We start from the raw sequence: 21,820 nt of genomic DNA, 5'->3' as shown, positions 1-21,820 counted from the left end.
GCTAATGTAAAGCTAATGTAGCTACCAAGGCTAGTAACGTGCAAACAACAGCTAAGAGAATTAGCGAGAAAGTCGTAGAAAGGAGGAGAGCTATAAGTGCTTAAACAGAACCACTGTGGGTTAAGACTTAAAGTAGACGTTAAAGCAACTGAAGTGAGAAAGCAGGCTAGCAGAATTCACCAGAGCAGTACAGAGATGCTGTCACAGAAACACCGGAAATGACACAACTCGCTTACCGCAATACGTCAGCACGTCAGCTAGACAGTACAATGGGCCAGTGTGAATCACTGGACCCTCTATCCCTGGACCCTCTGTCCTTGGACCCTCTGTCCCTGTCCCTCTGTTTTGGACCCTTTGTCCCTGGACCCTGTGTCCTTGGACCCTCTGTTCATGGACTCTCTGTCCTTGGACCCTCTATCCCTGGACCCTCTGTCCTTGGACCCTGTGTCCTTGGACCCTCTGTCCCTGGAACCTGTGTCCTTGGACCCTGTGTCCCTGGATCCTCTGTCCTTGGACACTTGTACCCTCTGTTCCTGGATTCTCTGTGCTTGGACCCTCTATCCCTGGACCCTCTGTCCTTGGACCCTGTGTCCTTGGACCCTCTGTCCCTGTCCCTCTGTCTTTGGACCCTTTGTCCCTGGACCCTGTGTCCTTTGACCCTCTGTCCCTGGATCCTGTGTCCCTGGATCCTGCTTTGACCCTCTGTCCCTGGATCCTGTGTCCCTGGATCCTGTGTCCTTGGGCCCTGTGTCCCTGGATCCTGTGTCCTTGGGCCCTGTGTCCCTGGACCCTGTGTTCTTGGGCCCTCTGTCCCTGGATCCTCTGTCCCTGGACCCTGTGTCCTTGGGCCCTCTATCCCTGGACCCTGTGAAACCTCAGGAAGAGACACTGAGGACAGATCCGTTTTCAGGACAAACTATTCTGTGGCACGTAGACTGTTGTGATAAATAATTTGCTTTAAATAATGTCGTGTTTCTAGTTTTTATCTAAACCATACAGGTGTTTAAAAATGGAACGCCTGTGCTCAGGAAATCGTAAAGTTTGGGCGGGAGGAGAGCAATATGAAGTGATGAAGGTTTGGTAGTCGCACCAGCAAGAGCTTCAATTTACTTTCACTGCTGAAAACACGAATAATGTTACCGTTGGTAAAATCAAACAAAATCCATGCTCTACTTTAGAACTGCGGTGGTTGTGTCAAAGCAGGCGACTAGTTATTTAAAAGTAAAACCTCTGCTGTTAAAGTGTGAAAAAAAGTTTCTGAACATGAGTAGTTGCTACTTAAATATTTTTAATGTTCTCAGGCAAACACTGTCTGACTTTACTTTTTCACTCTTTAACTTTGAATGTTGCTATCGGCAACAAGATGTACTTAAATTTACGTAATTACGATAGTAATAGTAAATATAGCCGCAAGCAGCAATTCCAGAGTTCAAGCCAGCATGGACATTTGAGATTTGAAAGCTGGGTAGAATTAGGACCTTTGATAGTTCAGGACACCTGCATCTAAGATTATCAACAGGTTTGATGACAATCAGACAGTTGCTCATGCATTTATGTCCAAATCTTTATTGGGCCACGCTCTTCTTTGGAAGCACTGTCACTTCTATTGGTCAACTGCAGAAACATTTTGGAGACATGCATTAATGGCTTAATTAAAAAAATATACACCACAGCATTGAAACTTCAGGCTCATCCAAAGATAAGTGTCTGATAAGAAGTACTTCCTTTTGCCACCAGGTGGCGCTATGACTATCACAGTATTTTGTCATATAAATGTGTTCAGGGTGGGACTAAAATTAATCATGTGAAGTTTGGTGGACATCGGACCATTTACTCCAAAGTCATAGCAATTTCCTGTTTCATGGCGAGACATCAAAATTAAACCCTCTGCAGCGGGCATGGACACTAATGATATGTTACGTTTGTGTACATCAAATATAGACCACAGCATTGAAATTTCATGTTAATCCAAAGATAAGTGTCTGATAAGAAGCACTTCCTTTCGACTAAAGGTGGCGTTATGACTATCACGGAATATTGTCATATAAATGTTTCCAGGGCGGGACTAATATGACTGATGTGAAGTTTGGTGGAGATTGGACCATTTACGCCAAAGTTATAGCAGTTTCTTTTTTCATGGCGAGACCTCAGAATTCAACACTCCAAAGCGGGCACGCCATTCAACATTGGGCAGATCCTGTAATAACATTTGGTCACAACGTAGTCAGGCTTACATAAACCAAGTTTGGAGCAAATCTGATTAATCTGTAGGACAAGTTTGTTAAATCACAACACGTATGAAACGCCAAAAATGACCACGGAATACAAAATGGCCAACTTCCTGTTGGGTTCAGGCAATGGGTCCAAGAGACTTTTTTGTGCATCTGGGCATGATACATGTATGTACCAATTTTTGTGCATGTCTGTAAAACATGCGGCTGGGGCAGCACTTTAAAGGGCGTGGCCAATCCATTTTGCCACGCCCATTGACGAAACTCATATCACATGTCCAGGCCTAGACTATTAAGTAGTGTATAAAGTTTCAGGCACATTGAACCAAGTACACTTCAGTTAATGCCATTTCCTGTGTTTTGGCGAAACATCCAACTTCACCGTGCTGTTTTGGCCACGCCGTTTGGTAACATTTCACCATCTTCACAATATAACATAACCAAGTTCTTAGGGCCTTTATGACCACATTTGAGCTGGATATGGTCAACCTGCTAGGAGGAGCACATTAAAGTGTAAAACATGGCATTTCCTTTCACCACTAGGTGGCGCTATGATTAGCAGGAAAAATAGTTATGTACTTGTGTTCAGGGTGGGACTAATATGACTGATGTGAAGTGTGGTGGAGATTGGACCACTTACGCCAAAGTTATAGCAATTTCGTTTTTCATGGCGAGACCTCAAAATTCAACGTTCCGCAGTGGGCGCACCATTCAACACTGGGCAAATCCTCTAATAACTTTTGGTCACAGGGTGGTCAGGCTCATAAACCAAGTTTGGAGCCAATCTGATCAAATCTGTAGGACAAGTTCGTTAAAACACAACACGTGTGAAATGCCAAAAATCAAATCAAATCAAATCAAATCAAATCAAATCAATCAAATCAAAACAACTTTATTTGTCCCAAAGGGCAATTCAGTTTGACAGTTCACCAGGCCCACAGATATCCATGCACACAATCATACATCCACAGCAGCAATTAGTTGATGTCAGTGAGGCCCGCAGGCGGCCTCCTCTGTCTCCCACAGGGAACACACAAGAAATACACAGCACTAACAGTCGTAAGTCTAATGATACAACAAAAGTACACAAGAATACGCAGCAATAATACACAAGACAATAATAAGTCTGATCAACATCAAAGAGAGGGTGTAGTACACCACGATAAATTCACAAGACAATAATAAGATCTGATGGTACATCATAAAAAACAAAAAAAAAACATAGTGCACCTAAGTACACAAGCTAAGAATCCCTCAAGTCACTTCCATAGACTTGTATCAAGGTTTAAAAGTCTGATAGCAGACGGGATAAAAGATCTAGAGTAGCGGTTAGTTTTCCTAGATGGAGCTTTAAAGCGACGCCCTGAGGGCATAAGTGAAAACTCAGTGGACAGAATATGGTCATGCTGAGCAATGATTCCCTTTGCTTTTCTGACCACACGTTTGTCCCAAAGGGAACTCAAATCTTCCTGCTTCACACCAATTATCTTGGAACAGACCTTCACAATACCATTCAGGCAATTTTTATCTCTTACGCACAGGCCGTTAAACCAACAAATGAACGATAAGGTCAGAAGGCTTTCAATAAAGGACTTGTGAAACAAAAACTTAATGTTTTTGCTAACATTGAAGGAGTTCAACTTCCTAAGTAGATAAATCCTCTGTTGACCCTTCTTTGCAATAATGTTTGTGTTCACATCAAATCTCAGCTGGGAATCAAATACTGTTCCCAAGTATTTATATGAATCAACAATCTCCACCTCCTTGCCATGAATGAAGTTTGCAACAGGCTTGGTACGATTCTTGCCAAAGTCAATGATTAGCTCCTTAGTTTTAGACACATTAAGGTCCACAGAGTTATAGTCACACCAACTGATAAAGGCTGAAAGAGCACTGCCGTGACCTGCTGCTGGACCTTGGAGAAGGGAAAGAAGAACCGTGTCATCTGAAAATTTGACTAAGTAGCTTTCCTCTTTGACAGACCTGCAGCTATCAGTGTATAGAATAAAAAGAAGGGGAGAGAGAACACACCCTTGGGATGAGCCTGTGCTGGAAATCAGGACATCTGACATGACTCCATTAACTAAAACCCGCTGTTTCCTCCCTGTTAAAAAGTTAAGAATTAATAATAGAAGCTGATGAGGTAGATTAAAATGCACACTGAGGTGATCGATTGAAATGTGTGGTTGCATCTTATTGAAGGCCGATGAGAAGTCGGCAAACAAGAGTCTAGCATGAGAGTTTGGTTTTTCCAAATGCGTATAGATCTTATTTAGGATGAACAGTTTAGCATCCTCCACCCCCCTCCCAGCCCGATCCAGATTTTCCACAACCAGGGACACAATCTCATCTTTTAAAATTCTTTCAAAGTGTTTAATAATTAATGATGTCAGGGTGACTGGCCTGAACTCATTCAAATCACTGGCTCTCTTTACTTTAGGAATGGGAATTATTTTGGAAGTCTTCCTAAGTGAGGGCGACACACAGCTATCAGCGCATAATTGAAAATTTTTTGAGAAGACTCCACTAACCTGATTGGCACAGTGATGTAGGACCCGCCCACCAGTGGTATCCAGGTCTGCAGCCTTCCTAATATTTGTCCTCTTTAATAAGGCAGCTAAATGCTCCTGCGATATCACTAAGGATTTGTGGAGTACAAGAGAGTTCCTTACCCTAGAGACATAATCAACAACATCAGGTTTTTCAAAACGAGAAAAGAAAGAATTAAAACAATTTGACAGATCAGTATCATCAACCCCATTAATTCTGATGTGATCCTCTGCTACATCAGTATAGTGATCAATAGATGCCATTGCCTTGATACCCTGCCAGGCAGCCCTCATAGTATTGCTGCTGAATTGCATTTCTATTTTCTTTTTGTACTCTATTTTGGCCTTGAAGATTTCATTTTTAACTTCCCTGGCAACATTATTTTTCCTCTTTTCCAGAGGGTCCCCTGAGTAAAAAGTTCTTTTCTTTTTGTTAAGCACCGATTTAAGCTTTTTGGTCACCCAGGGTTTATTATTAGGATATATAATGACCTTTTTGGTGGGTATAATAGAGTCTACACAAAAGGAGATATAAGATGATACAACATTGGAGACTTAATCAATATCGTCATTACAGGTGTCAAAAAAACAGTCCCAATCAGTACAATCCATACATGCTTGAAGAGATAAGACAGCATCCTCAGACCAGGTTTTGACTGTCTTTTCCGTGCGCTCAAGGTGCCTGAAGCAAGGCTTGTAGGTGGGCATTAGGTAGACGCCGTTATGATATGATGCTCCCAGAGATGGCATAGGAAGCGACTTGTAAGCACCGCCCACCAAGCCATAACACAGATAGATTTATTTTTAGTAGTTGCACAAGTTGTTCATAGGTCTTAAGGGTCGAATCCAAGGAGCAGTGATCAAAATCCCCAAGTATGAATTTAGGTACCTCTGTGCAGATTGAGTCAAACCTGTGGGTGACGTAAGCGATCAGCTGCGTTGCCGTAGTAACATTAGCTTTGGGGTGAATGTAAACAATAGTGAAGAAGAGTTGCTGAAATTCTTGAGGCAGGTAATGCGGATGGAGAGAGATGGTCAACAGTTCAATGTCAGGCGTACAAAGTCTCTCTCGAACAACAATGGTATTATAGTGCCTGCGATTAATGTAAAGACATACGCCTCCTCCATGACGCTTCCCTGTGATGTCAGGATCCTCGTCCCGGTCAGCGTCACTGAGCCACGTTTCAGTGAAAGCCAAAAGACAGGTTTCTCTGATTTCCCTCTTACACTTGACCAAAGCTTCCAACTCGTCTACTTTGTTCCTAATAGACTGTGCGTTGGCGAGCAATATTGTAGGCAGAGGGGGGAGCCTGCGCCGGTTGTCAAGGCTGAGATTTTTCAGTCTCATTATTCTTCAGTTCATCCCATCAGGGGTTTGTGTTGATGTTTCTCGATTATTAATATTTATTGGTTATTGATATTTATCGGATATTGATATATATTGGTTATTGATATGATGTTCATCTATTTTCTGTACAACCCGTATTGACACCATGAGCTTCATGAACATGTGCTCTGCCTCTTTCAGACAGCTGTTCCTTGGGATATGTGGTCGGTGAGTAATATCTGTCTGTTGGTGTTCGATCAAAAACATTCACTAAATTTATGATCCAGTTTTTTTAGGGGGTAAAATTTATATGGAGATAAAAGTATGAATGACGTAAAATCAATCAGTATATTAAATGACAGTACACAGATCTCTGAACATATGAACCATCTTCTGTCCATTTTTTTAGGCAAACACACAAACAGCTGAGCCTGTAAGTAAAACACAACATCTGTTCTTCATCATCATCATCATCACTAAAACCTTATGAATTACTGATAGAACTTCAGTATATTTACAGAATCATCCACTTGATTCTTGTTTTCAGTCGGTTCTGTTCGCACAAAGATAATTTTATTTACAGAAGTCACAGTTTACCTCGGAGGGTTTGTAACAAACAACATTTCTCCGTCGTCTCACAGATCCTTTCTTCTGTTGACACCAGTGTATGTACACCAGGGGCGATTGCTCTGAGACAACAAGGGAGGCTGAACTTCCCCTAAAATTTCATAGAAGAAATGGTCAAATATGCACTATTGAATTTACATTAAAATAAGAATTTACATTGCATTAAACGTGCGCTAGGATGCGTTTCACATCATGACTATGATGTTCAAACGTCAGCTGTTTGTCACCAGTTTTCAAACGCGACCTCCCTGTCATACATTCTCGTGTCAGCACGGTGGACGCGGAGCCTCCAAGCATTCCTATGAGACAGCGCTGAGCAGGCTTTTTTCATGCAGCAAAGAGAGACGCTCATTGGATAAATGCTCAGCCTCCCTGGGACCTAATGGAGCGGTAGGCAGGAGAGGACGTTTGGTGTCTGCATAATGATTGGAGGAATTGTCTAAAAGGCTGAACCCCTTTGTGATTGACAGCGCTTTGGAAATACACACTGGCATCGGCGACCCCTGTCTTCTGACAGAGTGTTTCCATAAAACATATAGCTCATTTTCACTGTTTGTACAGTTCAGGAGTTTAAACCATTTGAAAATCTTTGAGGTGTGTGTTGCTGTGGTTCTATGTCATGAGTGTGGTTGAAAAACAACTTGAATTAAATGTTCCTTTTATAAGTTACTGCCTCGCTACAATATGACACGTTATGATGTAAACTTAAAGCGAGCCTCCCCTGTTTGAAAGACCAGCAGCCGCCACTGATATACAGTATATCTGAAAATTGATATTAAACTTATTTTGACGCAGGTGAATCTTGTCTCTTCAGAGATAACCGCTTAGTCTTAATTTACCCAGAATTCACAGTGATAGTTCTACTGACAGCAGTCAGGAACATGTTTTTTAATAAAAGTTATGATCAGTCTGTCTTTGTGCAACCAGTCCTTGGATTCTCACATCATTCCTGTCTATTGTCTTTGTCTTTGGGTGGGGGCGGGGTCACACTTTAACCCTACGATCCCTGCTTTTCCCGAGCAGGCTGCAGATGCTGGCTTCGTCGCCGACTGGTCCGCTGACTTTGGTTCATTGTCAGCAAATGGAGATGCTGCTTCAGGAGCCGAGGCCCCTGCTGTAGGGCTGGAGAGGGCACAGGGCGGGGCACAGGGTGGGGCTCAGGGCAGGCCCCAGGCAGATGACTGGCAGCCAGGTGCAGACACAGCTACTACACATCCTCAGGACAGTGAGCCAACCACAGCAGCTCAAGATGAGGTTAGCAGCTGGAACTCTCAAAGTAACCCCGACCTTCATCCCTCTGCAGTCAGAGGAGATGAAGATGAGACAAGACATGCAGATTCCGTGGGAGATACAGCAGGGCAGGAAGACCGCAGGAAGTCTACCCCAGGTCTTATATTCACCAATGAATATGGTGAACAGATTGAGGACAGCACAGAGGACAGAGTAGACAAGTGGTCCAGGTCTCCAGATGGGTCTGGTTCTGAATATGAGACCGCTGAGGAGTGGGGTGATGGAGGTCAGGGTGGAGGCTGGGCAAGTGCAGATGATGAACTTTCTTATGAAGATCGTTCTCCAGTGAACGTCTCAGAGGGATGGGGATCTGAAAACAATGGTGTAGCAGCAGATTGGTCTCAGATGGTAGGAAACATTTCCCCAGAGAGCAATGCAGCAGACAGAAAGTGTTCAGGTGAAGAAGAGCCAACAGGAAACCAAACTGATGTCACATCAAGTTGCAGAAAATATTCTGAAAGTCGAGGGGAAGGACACAAAAGCGTTTTTAAATCTGAAACACAGGGAGGAGGTGTGTTTGATTCAGTGACCTCAGCTGAAACACAGGAAGGAGGTGCGTTTGATTCAGTGACCTCAGCTGAAACACAGGGAGGAGGTGCGTTTGATTCAGTGACCTCAGCTGAAACACAGGGAGGAGGTGCATTTGATTTAGATCCTTTTGCTGAAACACAGGGAGGAGGTGCATTTGATTCAGTGACCTCAGCTGAAACACAGGGAGGAGGTGCGTTTGATTTAGATCCTTTTGCTGAAACACAGGGAGGAGGTGCGTTTGATTCAGATCCTTTTGCTGAAACACAGGGAGGAGATGCGTTTGATTCAGATCCTTTTGCTGAAACACAGGGAGGAGGTGCGTTTGATTCAGTTCTCTCAGCTGAAACACAGGGAGGAGGTGCGTTTGATTTAGATTCTTTTGCTGAAACACAGGGAGGAGGTGCGTTTGATTCAGATCCTTTCGTTGAAACACAGGGAAGAGGTGCATTTGATTCAGTTCTCTCAGCTGAAACACAGGGAGGAGGTGCGTTTGATTCAGTCAGCTGAAACACAGGGAGGAGGTGCGTTTGATTCAGATCCTTTTGCTGAAACACAGGGAGGAGGTACGTTTGATTCAGATCCTTTTGCTGAAACACAGGGAGGAGGTGCGTTTGATTCAGTTCTCTCAGCTGAAACACAGGGAAGAGGTGCGTTTGATTCAGATCCTTTTGCTGAAACACAGGGAGGAGGTGCGTTTGATTCAGATCCTTTTGCTGAAACACAGGGAGGATGTGCGTTTGATTCAGATCCTTTTGCTGAAGCACAGGGAGGAGGTGCGTTTGATTCAGATCCTTTTGTTGAAACACAGGGAGGAGGTGCGTTTGATTCAGTTCCCTCAGGTGAAACACAGGGAGGAGGTGCGTTTGATTCAGATCCTTTTGCTGAAGCACAGGGAGGAGGTGCATTTGATTCAGATCCTTTTGCTGAAACACAGGGAGGAGGTGCGCTTGATTCAGTTCCCTCAGCTGAAACACAGGGAGGAGGTGCGTTTGATTCAGATCCTTTTGCTGAAACACAGGGAGGAGGTGCGCTTGATTCAGTTCCCTCAGCTGAAACACAGGGAGGAGGTGCGTTTGATTCAGTTCCCTCAGCTGAAACACAGGGAGGAGACAAGGGGGGTGGTTTTGAATTTTATCCATTTACTGAGACCTCAGGAGAAGATAGAGTTGGGTCCACTGTGAATGCAAGAGGTGGGTGGGACACAGACTTGTTTGCCAGCAGTTTTCCAGAGGCCTTTGCAGGGACTGAAGGTAGTCACAGCAGTGGCTTCGACTCTTCTGTCACCCAACAAAACTCTGCGTCTGCTGCTGTGTCTGGAACGGCAGAAGCAATCAAAGATGTAAATGTTACCAGAATTCACAAAGAACCAGAAAATTCAGACATGTCCGAAGATGAAGCTGCAAACCGGAGATTTGGAAAGTTGTACCAAGAGCTAGATACAGAAAAGGAAGAGGTACTTGACATCCTGCAGTCCTCAGTGTGGTAGATTAGAGTAGACTTTCTGTCGTCTACCCTCCCACAGATTGAGAAACAGTGAAAGTAGTTGTCCTGAAACCTGGATCCCAGCCTGAGCTCTTCCTCCTGCCTCCCGCTTGCATTGTCTGCTTGTTCATTCCATACTTTTATTTTCACATCAAATCAATCTTCACTACTCATCTAAGACTTGTTTTACCTGAATGCTTCAAATGCTAATTAATGTTTTTGCGATTTAATTTAGGTGACCAATACATTTAATGGATTCTCGCAGGTAATTTTTGAAACTAAACTTTTTTTTAATTTCTTTAGTGAAGTCAGCTTTATTTTTATGGCTCTTTTTGTCGAGCCAAAACATTGAAATCTGTAGTTTGTCCTGATGACAGTGATCACAGCATGCATCACATTTTAATTCCAGACTGTTCAGAGCAACGTCAGTCCACAAGAACTTCTGATTTTAGTTTGATGTAATTTTTGACTGTTGCTTTTAGCATTCAGCCTTCCAGCTGTAAGTTTCAGTGTTTCAGACAGTAGTTAACTTTCAGTGACCAGTGTTTATTTTCTACCTAGCTTATGAGTTTTATCTTTCAATGGAACAGGGCCACTGTAGAGGTCACAGCAGAGGTCAAAGGTCACTTCGATGGTCAAAGGTTACTGCAGAGTTTTGGTGCATTAGACACTGACCTCACTTACCCAATCAAATCCTCAGAAGCCTTGTTCTCAGTAACGTCCTCTATCTTAATGTTCTCTATGAATGCTTTATAATCATGTGTTTGCAGGTCCTGATTGTCAGTTGTGACTCTTCTTCTTTTCAATTTTTAATGCCTGCGCTTCGAAGGATGCCACTGTCCCATCATTCTTTGCTGATTTTGATAAGATGGTGAGTTTTAAATGTCATCATGTGACTTTGAATGCTGTGTTAATGTCCTATATTTACTGTTATTTGCTTAATTTGGATGATGGCAGATGTGAACCTTTTCTACTTATTGTTTGTTCTAAAGTGTTTTTTTAATCTCAAAAATATGACCTGAAAGGTTTTCTTCTAATTGTAACAGTAAGTATAGCATAACTGGTTTGGGACTCACATCATGGTGTTAGTTCAGAACAGTGGACCCACCCCCCACCCATCAGTATCCATTTCTTTGAACAGAGAGTAGTGCAAATATCAAAGATGGATCCAATCCTGTCCTATAAGCAATTTTCATCTGCAGAGAAATTCCTACACAATGTCTAACTTTAACTAAATTAATAAGTGTTTCGGTACTAGACGCTTCTCAGGCAAACTGTTGTGCAGCATACCCAGATGATATCAGATTCCATGTAGGAAGGAAGTATTTTGCTGCTTGGAGAAATTAGGCTGTTAGTTTGAGACCCGAGCAGGCAGTCAGATGAGCATGAAGAAATCCAACACTTCGGCTGGTGTCTGCGGTTCAGATTACAGGCTGACTTTTTCAGTCCAATAATAGGGGGTAGCAGTTCTGTTGGCATAGATGCATGTAGGTCATACTTCCACCAGGAGGAGGGCAGGTGGCTGTAGCAGATCCTGAACCGGCCTGACTCCCTGCTGGATCACCAAATGCTGTGTTGCTGCTATTACACAGATTAGACACTGTGCTTGCTTCCTGCCGCTCAAGTAGAGCCCATGTTCTGGAGCTGAGGCCAGTTTTAGTGTCCGTGTGTGTGCTCTTGTCTTTGGGGCGAGGTGAGAGCCCAAGAAAGAAATTCAATAAACAACATTCGAAAAACCTATTTGATTAAATAGGTAACCTATAAATTAAATGTCTAAAGTGCTAAATGCTGAAGTGTATTCTCAACATGACAGTTATCACATTACCTTCAAAGACTGTGGACATCAAGGAAGTGTCAGTGCTGGATGTTGAAAAGCTGACGTTACATAAATGTTTAAGAAGAAGGTGCAGTCGCAGGAAAAGCTGGAAAAGTAAGAGCAGGTTTATTAAATGTAATTTATCATGATATATGAAAGATGTGGAATATTGTAAAACTTGCCCCCCCAGTACTTTCCAGACCTGAACATATACCCTGTACTGAAATCTCACGTTCTCAGACATCTGTCTGCTCAACACCTCCTGTGTCAACCTACGGACTTTCAGGGGCAGAACCTTCAGTGTGGTGGCCTCCACCCTCTGGCAGAAATCTGTGGACATCTTCAAAAATCTCACCTGTTCACAATCATCTACAGACTCAGTTAATCCTGCGAAACACAACATCATTTGTGTTTGTGTGTTATTTGTTCTGCATCCATGTATGGAAAGAGTCGGTGGGTTCATTTAGTTGCGCCATAAAATTAAATCTATTATTACTAATACTATCTATGTTCTCTATAGTGTGACTGACCTTACAGCATGTTGGCAACATGTTGCCAACATGCTTATGAACTTAAGTCCTACATCAGAGACTGCATGATCACCATACCATGACCACGTAACCATGACCACCCAACCATGACCACCAAACTGTGACCACTAAACAATGATTACCAAACTGTGACCACCACATGATGACCACCAAACTGTGATCACCAAACCATGACCACCAAACTGTGACCACCAAACCATGACCATCAAACTGTGATCACCAAACCATGACCACCAAATTGTGATCACCAAACCATGACCACCAAACTGTGATCACCAAACCATGACCACCAAACTGACCACCAACCTGTTACCACCGAACCATGACCACCCAACTGTAACCACCAAACCGTCACCATCACACCAAGACCACCAAACTGTGACCCCCCCAATCATGACCACCAAGCTGTGACCACCAACCTGTTACCACCGAACCATGACCACCAAACTGTGACCACCCAACCATAACCACCAAACCATGATCAGCAAACTGTGACCACCCAATCATCAGGATCAGGATAAACTTTATTGTCCCTTGCGGGACATTTGTTGTAGACAGTCGTGCTACATAAGCTGCAAACAACATAACAATTAAACAGACTCACAAAACTGTCAGACAATAACAAAAAAGTAAAGTCAGCAGTCGTAATGTCACAGTGTACACAGTATTGAACATTTCCCGGGGAATTGCACCAAAATGATGCTATTACATCAAGAGTCATTAGCACCATAAGTAGTCAACAAGAGAAGTGCTAAAGTGCTATCAAAGATCCCACCAGCAAATAAATAGTCTGATTAAAACAAGTTTACAATAATATAAAATCAATAAATAAGAAACAGAACAGCAAGATAAAAGAAACTGAATAAAATCAAGATAAAAATTAGATACTAACCAGATCAAACCAAGGCACATATAAGACCAGAATACAATTTAGGCGACTGTTTTGTTTAGAAGGGTGATGGACGCTGGGAGGAAAGAGAGGTTATAGTGATTAGTTTTATGTTTGCTTGCTCTGTAACGTCTCCCCGAAGGTAACAACTCATATTCAGAGTGAAGGATGTGAGAAGAGTCTTTAAGGATTTTTTGAGCCTGATTTACAGTGACTCTCTTGAATAGAGTCTGAAGGGATGAGTAGTTTTTTTTGTCCAATCACCTTCATTGCAGATCTGATCAGTTTCTCTATCTTCGATTTGTTCTGAATGGAAAGAGTGCCAAACCAGGCAACAAGACTGTATCTGATGAGACTGTCAAAACAGCATTATAAAAAGTCAACATAATTTTGGGGCTGACTCCAAACAGTCTAAGACTGCGGAGAAAGTGCAGTCTTTGGGATAGTTTGGTACATAAAACATCAACATGTACATTCCATTTCAGTGAGTTGTCCATAACAACACCCAGATATTTGTATGAATCAACCTGCTCAATAGTACAGTCACCAATTACAGCACAGATGTGACTTTCAGTCTCCCTGGGGTCAAGAATCATTTCTTTAGTTTTATTTGTGTTTAAAATGAGATGGTGCTTCTCACACCAGTCCTTAAAGGAAACAATCTCATTAAAATAAATAGAAGGACAGTCACCAGCACACAACAGACTTAAAATGATTGTGTCATTGGAAAATTTGATGATGGAGTTGTTGGGCTGACTGCTGCGACCTTCGTTAGTGTACAAGGTAAATTAAAGAGGAGAGCTAACAGCTCCTTGGGGGATCCCTGTACTGCAGCTTTTAACTTGCAGGTTGATCAGCTTCTGGATAAACAGATTAGGACAGACAGTATCGAAAGCAGAACTAAAATCAGCAAATAAAATGCGAGCGTAAGCCTTGGGTTTTTCAAGGTGCTCACTGATAAGATGAGACACTTACAATAGCATCCTCAGTACTGCGCCCCTGTGTGTAAGCGTACTGGAGAGGATCAAGGAATGGAGATAACCCAGGTTTCATCAAATTCACTATAACTTTTTCAAAACATTTCATGACCACGCATGTTAGAGTTATTGGATGATAATCCTTATTTTCCAAGGGACAAGATATTTTAGGCACAGGAATGACTGTGGACTTTTTCCAAAGAGAGGGAACCGTGTGACTATTTAAGGACAACTGAAAAATGGGGCACCAAGCATCAGTTAATTATGTTAATATGCTTCTCCCTGGCCTTTCTGAGGACCACATTTAACTCTTTTTGTGCAGCAGCTGCACCTGCTTGATCCTTGTGCTTAAAAGCAAGTTTCTTTTTGTTGATGCAAGGTTTGACCTCCTTGGTGATGTAAGGCTCATTGTTGGGGAAATGAATCACCTCCTTTTTGGGAACAGCAGTTTCAACACAAAAGTTGATATAGTCAGTAATAGTCTCTGTGGCCTCATTAAGCTCCAAATCATGAAAGATGCTCCAGTTTGTACACTCAAAGCAACCACGTAAAGTCTCAAGGCTGTCGTTGGTCCACTGCAACACAGTTTTTCGTTGTGGCTTGCTGGACTTAAGCACTGTTTTGTATGTAGGAATAAAGTGGACAGTCAGGTGATCCGAGTTAGAAAGAGGGGGAAGAGACTATGCAGTGTAAGCACCCCTGATATTACCATAACATTTGTCCAAAATTTTGTTATTCCTCGTGTTGCATTTTACATACTGATAAAATCCAGGTAAAACAGGTTCCAGCCGACAGTGGTTAAAATTTCCAAGAATGAATAAAGGGGCCCCTGGGGTGCACAGGAGTTGGGAGTGAGCACAGTCCATGAGGCGGTTGGCAGCCCTAGCTGCATTACCACTAGGGGGAACATAGGCAGCACAGATAATGATATTCCCAAACTCCCTGGGCAAATAAAAGGGCCGCAAGGACACACAAAGCAATTCCAGGTCTGGGTCACATACAGTTTCCATGATGGTGAATTGTTTACATTAACTGTCTTTAATGTACACACAAATGCCCCCCCTCATCTTTCCTGAAGAGGAGTCCCTGTCTTGGCGTACACAAGAGAAGCCCTGCAGGTCAATCAGAGAGTCAGGAATGTCTTTGTGGAGCCACGGCTTTGTTAGCACCATGACACACCACTCTCTGTGTTCATAACTGTAACGTGCATTCAGACGTAGTTCATCAATTTTACTGTACAGAGATCTCATATTACTGAAGATCATAGATGGTAGTGGTGGTTTATTACTCCTCTGTCTGAGTCTCTGTCTGACGCCTCCATGCCTGCCCCTCTTACGCTTGGGGTGGACATGATCGGACGATTTTCCTCTCACCTCCTTCGGCAAATGAGCCGACCAGCAAAAGGAGCAGCAGCAGGGATATAGGAGTCTCCATGGCTAGTGACACACCCGGTTCGTCAGGGTTTGACACTCAGAAGTCGAACCTAGTTGGTCGTGCTGTCTGGCACGCTCGTCCACAGGCCGGCTAGCTAGTCATGCTAACCAGTGAGTGAGCTAAAGCCCTGACATCCGAGAAAACTTTGGTCTACGTGGCATCAGGTAACCGTGAACTTGTAGTAACGTTATACCTTCCAAACAGAAAAAACACGGCGGACAGGAACAAAAGAAAAAGTAACAGCAAACTAAAAACGAACACAAATTGCAGCAGCAGCACTACTGTCCGCGTCGCCAGCTGAGTAGCGCTACCGGAAGTGATGTGTTTGTAGTCATGACCACCAACCTGTGACCACCAAACCATGACAACCAAGCTGTGACCACCAACCTGTGACCACCAACCTATGACCACCAAAGCAAGACCACCAAACTGTGACCCCCCAATGATGACCACCAACCTGTGACCACCCAATCATGACCACCAAGCTGTGACCATCTAACCATGACCACCCAATCATGACCACCAACCTGTGACCACTAAGCTGTGACCACCAACCTATGACCACCAAGCTGTGACCACCAACCTATGACCACCAAAGCAAGACCACCAAACTGTGACCCCCCAATCATGACCACCAACCTGTGACCACCCAATCATGACCACCAAGCTGTGACCATCTAACCATGACCACCAAACTGTGACCACCCAACCATAACCGCCAAACCAAGACCACCAAACTGTGACCCCCCAATCATGACCACCAAACTGTGACCCCCCAATCATGACCACCAAGTTGTGACCATCTAACCATGACCACCAAACTGTGACCACCATACTAATGTTTTGGCAGCTACACATGAAGCGTTACAGCCCTTGCTGGTACATGATATCGATAATTTTAACATGTTTACGTTTTGTTTTTATATAATTCATTAATAAGTAATGTAGTCGTGACATCAGCTCTGTTCTGCATGTCATCATTTCTTTTCCATGTTGTGTATCTAACGGTGAGGAGGGACTGAACGCTGATGAAGTTTAAGATGAAGAACATGAGCAGATACGAGGGCAGGACTGGAATTAATGAGCGGTCAATTGAGATGTTCAGAATTCTATAATTGAATTTGATTTAAAAGGTGACATTTGAACAGTTTTGTGTTTGATCGCCATCTTTTTTACAAAAGAACGAAGTGACTGCTGAAACAACTGAGGCTCCAGAAGCCTTGGACACAGAAGTTTCTGAAGAACAAGACAAACCTGCAGCTCCCCCTGCTGGTGAGGAACCCACAGCTTGCTCTGCTGATGAGGAACCTACAGCTTCCCCTGCTGGTGAGGAACCTACAGCTTCCCCTGCTGGTGAGGAACCTACAGCTCCCTCTGCTGGAGACGAGGAGGAGGAACCTAAAGCTGGTGAGGAACCTCCAAGTTCTCCTGCTGGAAAACAGATCGAAGAACCTCCACGTCTGTCGGTTGGTGATCAAGATACAGGAAGTTCTGTCAGCGTGACAGAGAAGAAATCTGATGTGAGTTAATTAATCACAATATCTTACTGCATCCATGTGTGATCTCCTCTTCATCACCATTATCATCATCATCATCATCATCACCATTGTTATGATCATCTTTGTCATCATCATCATTATGATGACCATCATCATCATCACCACCATCATCATTATGACGACCATCACCATCATGTGTGAATCATTAAATTGTGTATTTACATTAGAAATTATTGAATTGAGTTTATTGTTTTATATCTGTTGTTGTCTTTGATTTCGTCTCTTTGAGTTCGTCTCTTTGAATTCGTCTCTTTGAATTCGTATCTTTGATTTTGTCTCTGTGAGTTCGTCTCTTTGAGTTCGTCTCAGTGAGTTTGTGTCCTTGATTTTGTCTCTGTGCGTTTGTCTTTTCTTCGTGAATGATGTCATTAAATGTTATTTTTTGTCCAAAGTTGACTGTTGGATCTCCCGGAACTGAGAAGGCGGAGCTTGGTGAGGTGTGTAGTTCTGCTCTGAGTGTAGTTTTTGTTATTAATAAATAATGGATGTTTGTTTATTGTTGTTAAAGATGTGTTACTGTGAAGAAGAGACATCCTTGATGCAGTGCTCAGATTCAAGACAACACGACAACATCCTTTATGTTGCAGCTACAAAACACTTAAATTGAACTTTTTACAGTTATGACAGCTGCTGATGTTAAAGGTTTATAATTAATCCTGGAATTAAAATTTCTTGATTAACAAGAATGTGTCAATGTGTGGAAATTGTCTTTTATAAGAATATTTATTTCTGACTCAAATACATTTTCATCATTTGCCGAGGTTACACTGTGTACTGTGATGACCCCTATGCTCCATTAGCTGATGTTTTATCTCTAATATTAATGAAGTGAAATACTGTAGCAGAATCTCTGATGCTAACAGCTACTGACCACTGGTTATGTCATTCTGAAAAAGTTTCTGTTCCTGTTTTAATGAAATGATTTCTGTGATTCGGCACAGATTCCTCCTGTGGATGAAGCAAAACCATCTCCAGATGAAGCAGCTCCATCGGTAACTCTCACTTTACTTTGATTGTGACCATTAATACAAAAACAAAAATCACTAACTCAGACCCTGTCATTTTATCAGTCCTGAGTGAGTATAATGAAACATTTTCCCAAATCAAAAGCGTCTGTCCATCCATCCATCCATCTCCAGTGCAGTGTAATCCTGTCAGTTCTTTCAACTTGTTCAGTTAATTTAGTCCTTTGTTGCTGCTGGTTTATAATCCTCCATGTTTCCTGACGGTTCTGGTGATCCATCATTACTGGTTGTGGAGTGATTTAACTAATATTTAAATTACTTTTAATTAAACACCATCCTACAACAACTAAAAAATGGTTGATAAAAATACAAATGTGGAGCTTAAACTAGAAAAAAAAAATTGTGTTTGAGAATATAAACATAAATACACTCATTAAACATCCTCTATAAATTATATCATTACATTGCTTATTATTATAAATTAGGCATAGTAAGAAAAAGAGATGATACAAAGGATAAAGATTAACTCGAATGAAAAAGTGAGACTGAGGCCCTTGAAAGTTTTGGAAATAAGTTCTGACTTCTCTACATAAACATTTTTTTTGTGTCTGGGTCACATTTTTCTTCTTTATTATTATCATCAGTGAGAGAAAGTAAAAAGTTATTCATGTGACAACTAAATGTTTTTTTATCTTCTGTAGGAAAAGATGCCAATCCCCTCTGTTGTGATTGAGCCTGCCTCCAGTAATGAAGGCGATGATGACCGTGATGCTGACATCATCTCTCCCACTGCCATCAGTGACAACGGTGTGACAGCTGGAAACCAGCCTATCAAACACATGAGTCCAAGTGGTGGAGTGTCGGGACTTCCTGATGATTTCCTGTACAAGGTGGGTTTCGTCTAGATACTAACAGCTGACAATCAGCTGAAATCAGCAAAAATTGAAAAATACATTTGTATTATATATATTATATATTATTGTAAAGAAATGGTTACCACGATTAATTGGATGATGGTGTTTGTCTCTCTGCAGGTGGAGACAATGCACGACTTTGAGGCTGCGAATTCAGATGAGCTCGAGCTGAAGAGAGGTGATATAGTGTTGGTGGTTCCTACAGCTTCAGTAGAGGATCAGGTGAGAACAACTGGTGACCCATACAAGCCCAGTAGTTTAAGTCCAACAGCATCCTGAAAGGAAGAGATGAAGAGTGTTGACAGTGATGTTTGTGTTTGTTGTCGTAGGACGCCGGTTGGCTGACAGGGATCAAAGAAAGTGACTGGTTAACACTCGGAGCTGGTGCTCACAAAGGACTGTTCCCAGAAAACTTCACTCAGCGTTTGGAGTAAGAACCGTATGCAGCTGAGTAGAAGTTCAAGACATTGTTGTCCAAGCTGCCCTGTCAGCATGTAGCCAGCCCTAGAAAAAACCCTTTTAACCTGCTGCAGCTGTTTGCTGGACAACTTACGGCTTTCTCTGGTAGACGAAACTTCACAAAGTCACGCTTGATAAGTACTACTATTCCCAGGACAACTGAAGATTATAAGCATGATGTTAAGAGTGTGGTCTACCCTCCTCTGGAATTAAAATGTTTTTTGTTTTTGTTTGTTTTTTTGTTGTTGAAAGAAAGACAAAAACATGTATGATGCATTTATTGGGAATGTTGCAATCTCAACATGTTCACGCCTACAAAAAGCAGAAAAAAATGTTTCAGAAGAAAAAAAGAACTGTACCTTCTTTGCACCGAGTGTGTTGTACTGATTTTGTTGCTCTGCTGTGGAATATATCAGAATCTGTAGTGCTGTGATCTATTTAAATGTTACTGAGTGTTTCATGAAACTCCTGATTTTTCTTTCCAGATGTTATGACTGTTTCCTTTGAATCACTGTTAGTGTATTTCTGTAACATCATGGTTAATTGTGTGGTGTGTGTGTGTGTGTGTGTGTGTGTGTGTGTGTGTGGTGATCTTTTCTTTGGTACATGTGATGATGATTTAAGTCACTGATGAGTGTTGCTGTGTTTTTGCCAAAATAATATTGATATTTGTCATCTGAGCATTGGCAAACGAACCAGTGCACATTCAGAATGATAATCTTTAATATTTTATGAAAATGAGTATTTGAAGATAAAAAGTCTAAAGATTCTGCCCACTATTGCAAATGTCATTGTATAGCTGTAGAAGTCACGTCTAATGAAAAATTATATTTGCGAGAAACAGAGTCAAGTAGAAGACATTTTAATGTCATCAGCTATTTTAAGTATATTATCACAGGGAAGGTGTCAAGAAATGCAATATGCAATCTATGTCATCAGTAAATTTCAGGTCTCCATATTCCAACAGTTCTGTAGATCAACAAATATGATGTCACTTCCTTTGACAGTGAAATTAAATCTTAATGTAGACATTTTTGTGATGTACATACCATAAACATTTATGTCAATATCAATAAAGACTTAATAGTGAAAAAATTGTTAAGAGTTTTGTTGGGTTGTCCACAGTTCAGTCTTCAGCAACATGAGTGATTTGAGAAATGAGATTATAAATCACTCTCATGCTGTGTTCCCACTAAATGCGATGAATGCGATTTACTTGCGCGAGTAAATGAAAATTCATTGCGGTACTCGCTCGAGTTTGGACACTGGGCCATAATGTAAAATTTGCGTTATCGCGTCAGACGTGCGAGTACGAGCCCGCCCATTTTTACTAGATAACAACAACATTACTTCCGCCATTTCTTTCTCTCATCGACCGTGGCTGAGATCACCATGATCGCTGCACTGTACCTGCTCTGGAGGTCCTAGATTCGTCTGAGGGCCAAACGCCGTTGTCGGTTCTGGGTGCATGATACCCTGCGGAGGCGAACTGAGCTCAGCGAGTTCCACCGTCTCCTACAGGAGCTCCGCCTGGACGACGGTCGGTTCCAGCGGTACTTCAGGCTGACTGGGGCCCAGTTTGGGGACCTGTTGCCGAGAACTGGTGCTTCAAAGCTGGCCATAACTTGAGCTGCGAGCCTCGTTGTTGATGTCTTTGTGTGTGTGTGTGTGTGTGTGTGTGTGTGTGTGTGTGCGTGCGTGCGCGTGTGTGCAAAACTTTATTTCTAATATATGAATAAATTCTAGCTCTTGGCCTGCTTGTCATGTTTTTAAATAGAAAATTAGCTCTTGTTTTATCCACTACAATAAAGCAATAGTGCAAGCTCAGCATTTCCATATATGTAGCCATATCAATAGAATATTATTATTTGTTGTGTGTCTTTTTGGTTGTGTTTTGTATTTTGAGTCTTGTGAGTATGAATGGGTTAGGGTTAGGGTTAGGGTCTTTGTGTATTTTCTGTATTGAAGTATTGTGAAATGATTTATGTACAGTAGCTAATGGGGATCTAAATAAACTATAAACTGCCACCTACAGTATCACTTCATTCGCTACAACTCAATCAATCAATCAATTTTATTTATAAAGCCCAATATCACAAATCAGAATTTGCCTCACAGGGCTTTACAGCATACGACATCCCTCTGTCCTTATGACCCTCGCAGCGGATAAGGAAAAACTCCCCAAAAAAACCCCTTTAACGGGGAAAAAAAACGGTAGA

General features: G+C 42.2%; 1 protein-coding gene across 10 annotated transcripts in view; it reads left to right on the top strand.

Moving 5' to 3' along the window:
• Nucleotides 1–21,543, top strand: part of amph (amphiphysin) — a 48,192-nt gene extending 26,649 nt beyond the window's left edge. For 2 of the 10 annotated variants that reach the window (XM_050032625.1, XM_050032624.1), the window contains exons 12-22: nt 6,309–6,335; nt 6,517–6,540; nt 7,758–7,988; nt 10,273–10,302; nt 10,867–10,908; nt 16,886–17,224; nt 17,656–17,700; nt 18,205–18,255; nt 18,930–19,118; nt 19,263–19,364; nt 19,472–21,542. In XM_050032625.1, coding sequence (XP_049888582.1) covers nt 6,309–6,335; nt 6,517–6,540; nt 7,758–7,988; nt 10,273–10,302; nt 10,867–10,908; nt 16,886–17,224; nt 17,656–17,700; nt 18,205–18,255; nt 18,930–19,118; nt 19,263–19,364; nt 19,472–19,576 — 1,185 coding nt within the window. In that variant the 3' untranslated portion in view covers nt 19,577–21,542. Of the gene's footprint in view, nt 1–6,308; nt 6,336–6,516; nt 6,541–7,757; nt 7,989–10,272; nt 10,303–10,866; nt 10,909–16,885; nt 17,225–17,655; nt 17,701–18,204; nt 18,256–18,929; nt 19,119–19,262; nt 19,365–19,471 lie in introns of all 10 variants that reach the window. The other 8 variants (XM_050032630.1, XM_050032628.1, XM_050032629.1 and 5 more) reach the window with 8 other exon arrangements.
• Nucleotides 21,544–21,820: the final 277 nt, after the last annotated feature.

This window comes from Epinephelus moara, chromosome 21 (genome assembly GCF_006386435.1).
Source record: "Epinephelus moara isolate mb chromosome 21, YSFRI_EMoa_1.0, whole genome shotgun sequence".
Taxonomy (NCBI): domain Eukaryota; kingdom Metazoa; phylum Chordata; class Actinopteri; order Perciformes; family Serranidae; genus Epinephelus; species Epinephelus moara.
This window is presented reverse-complemented; position numbering and strand designations above follow the sequence as displayed.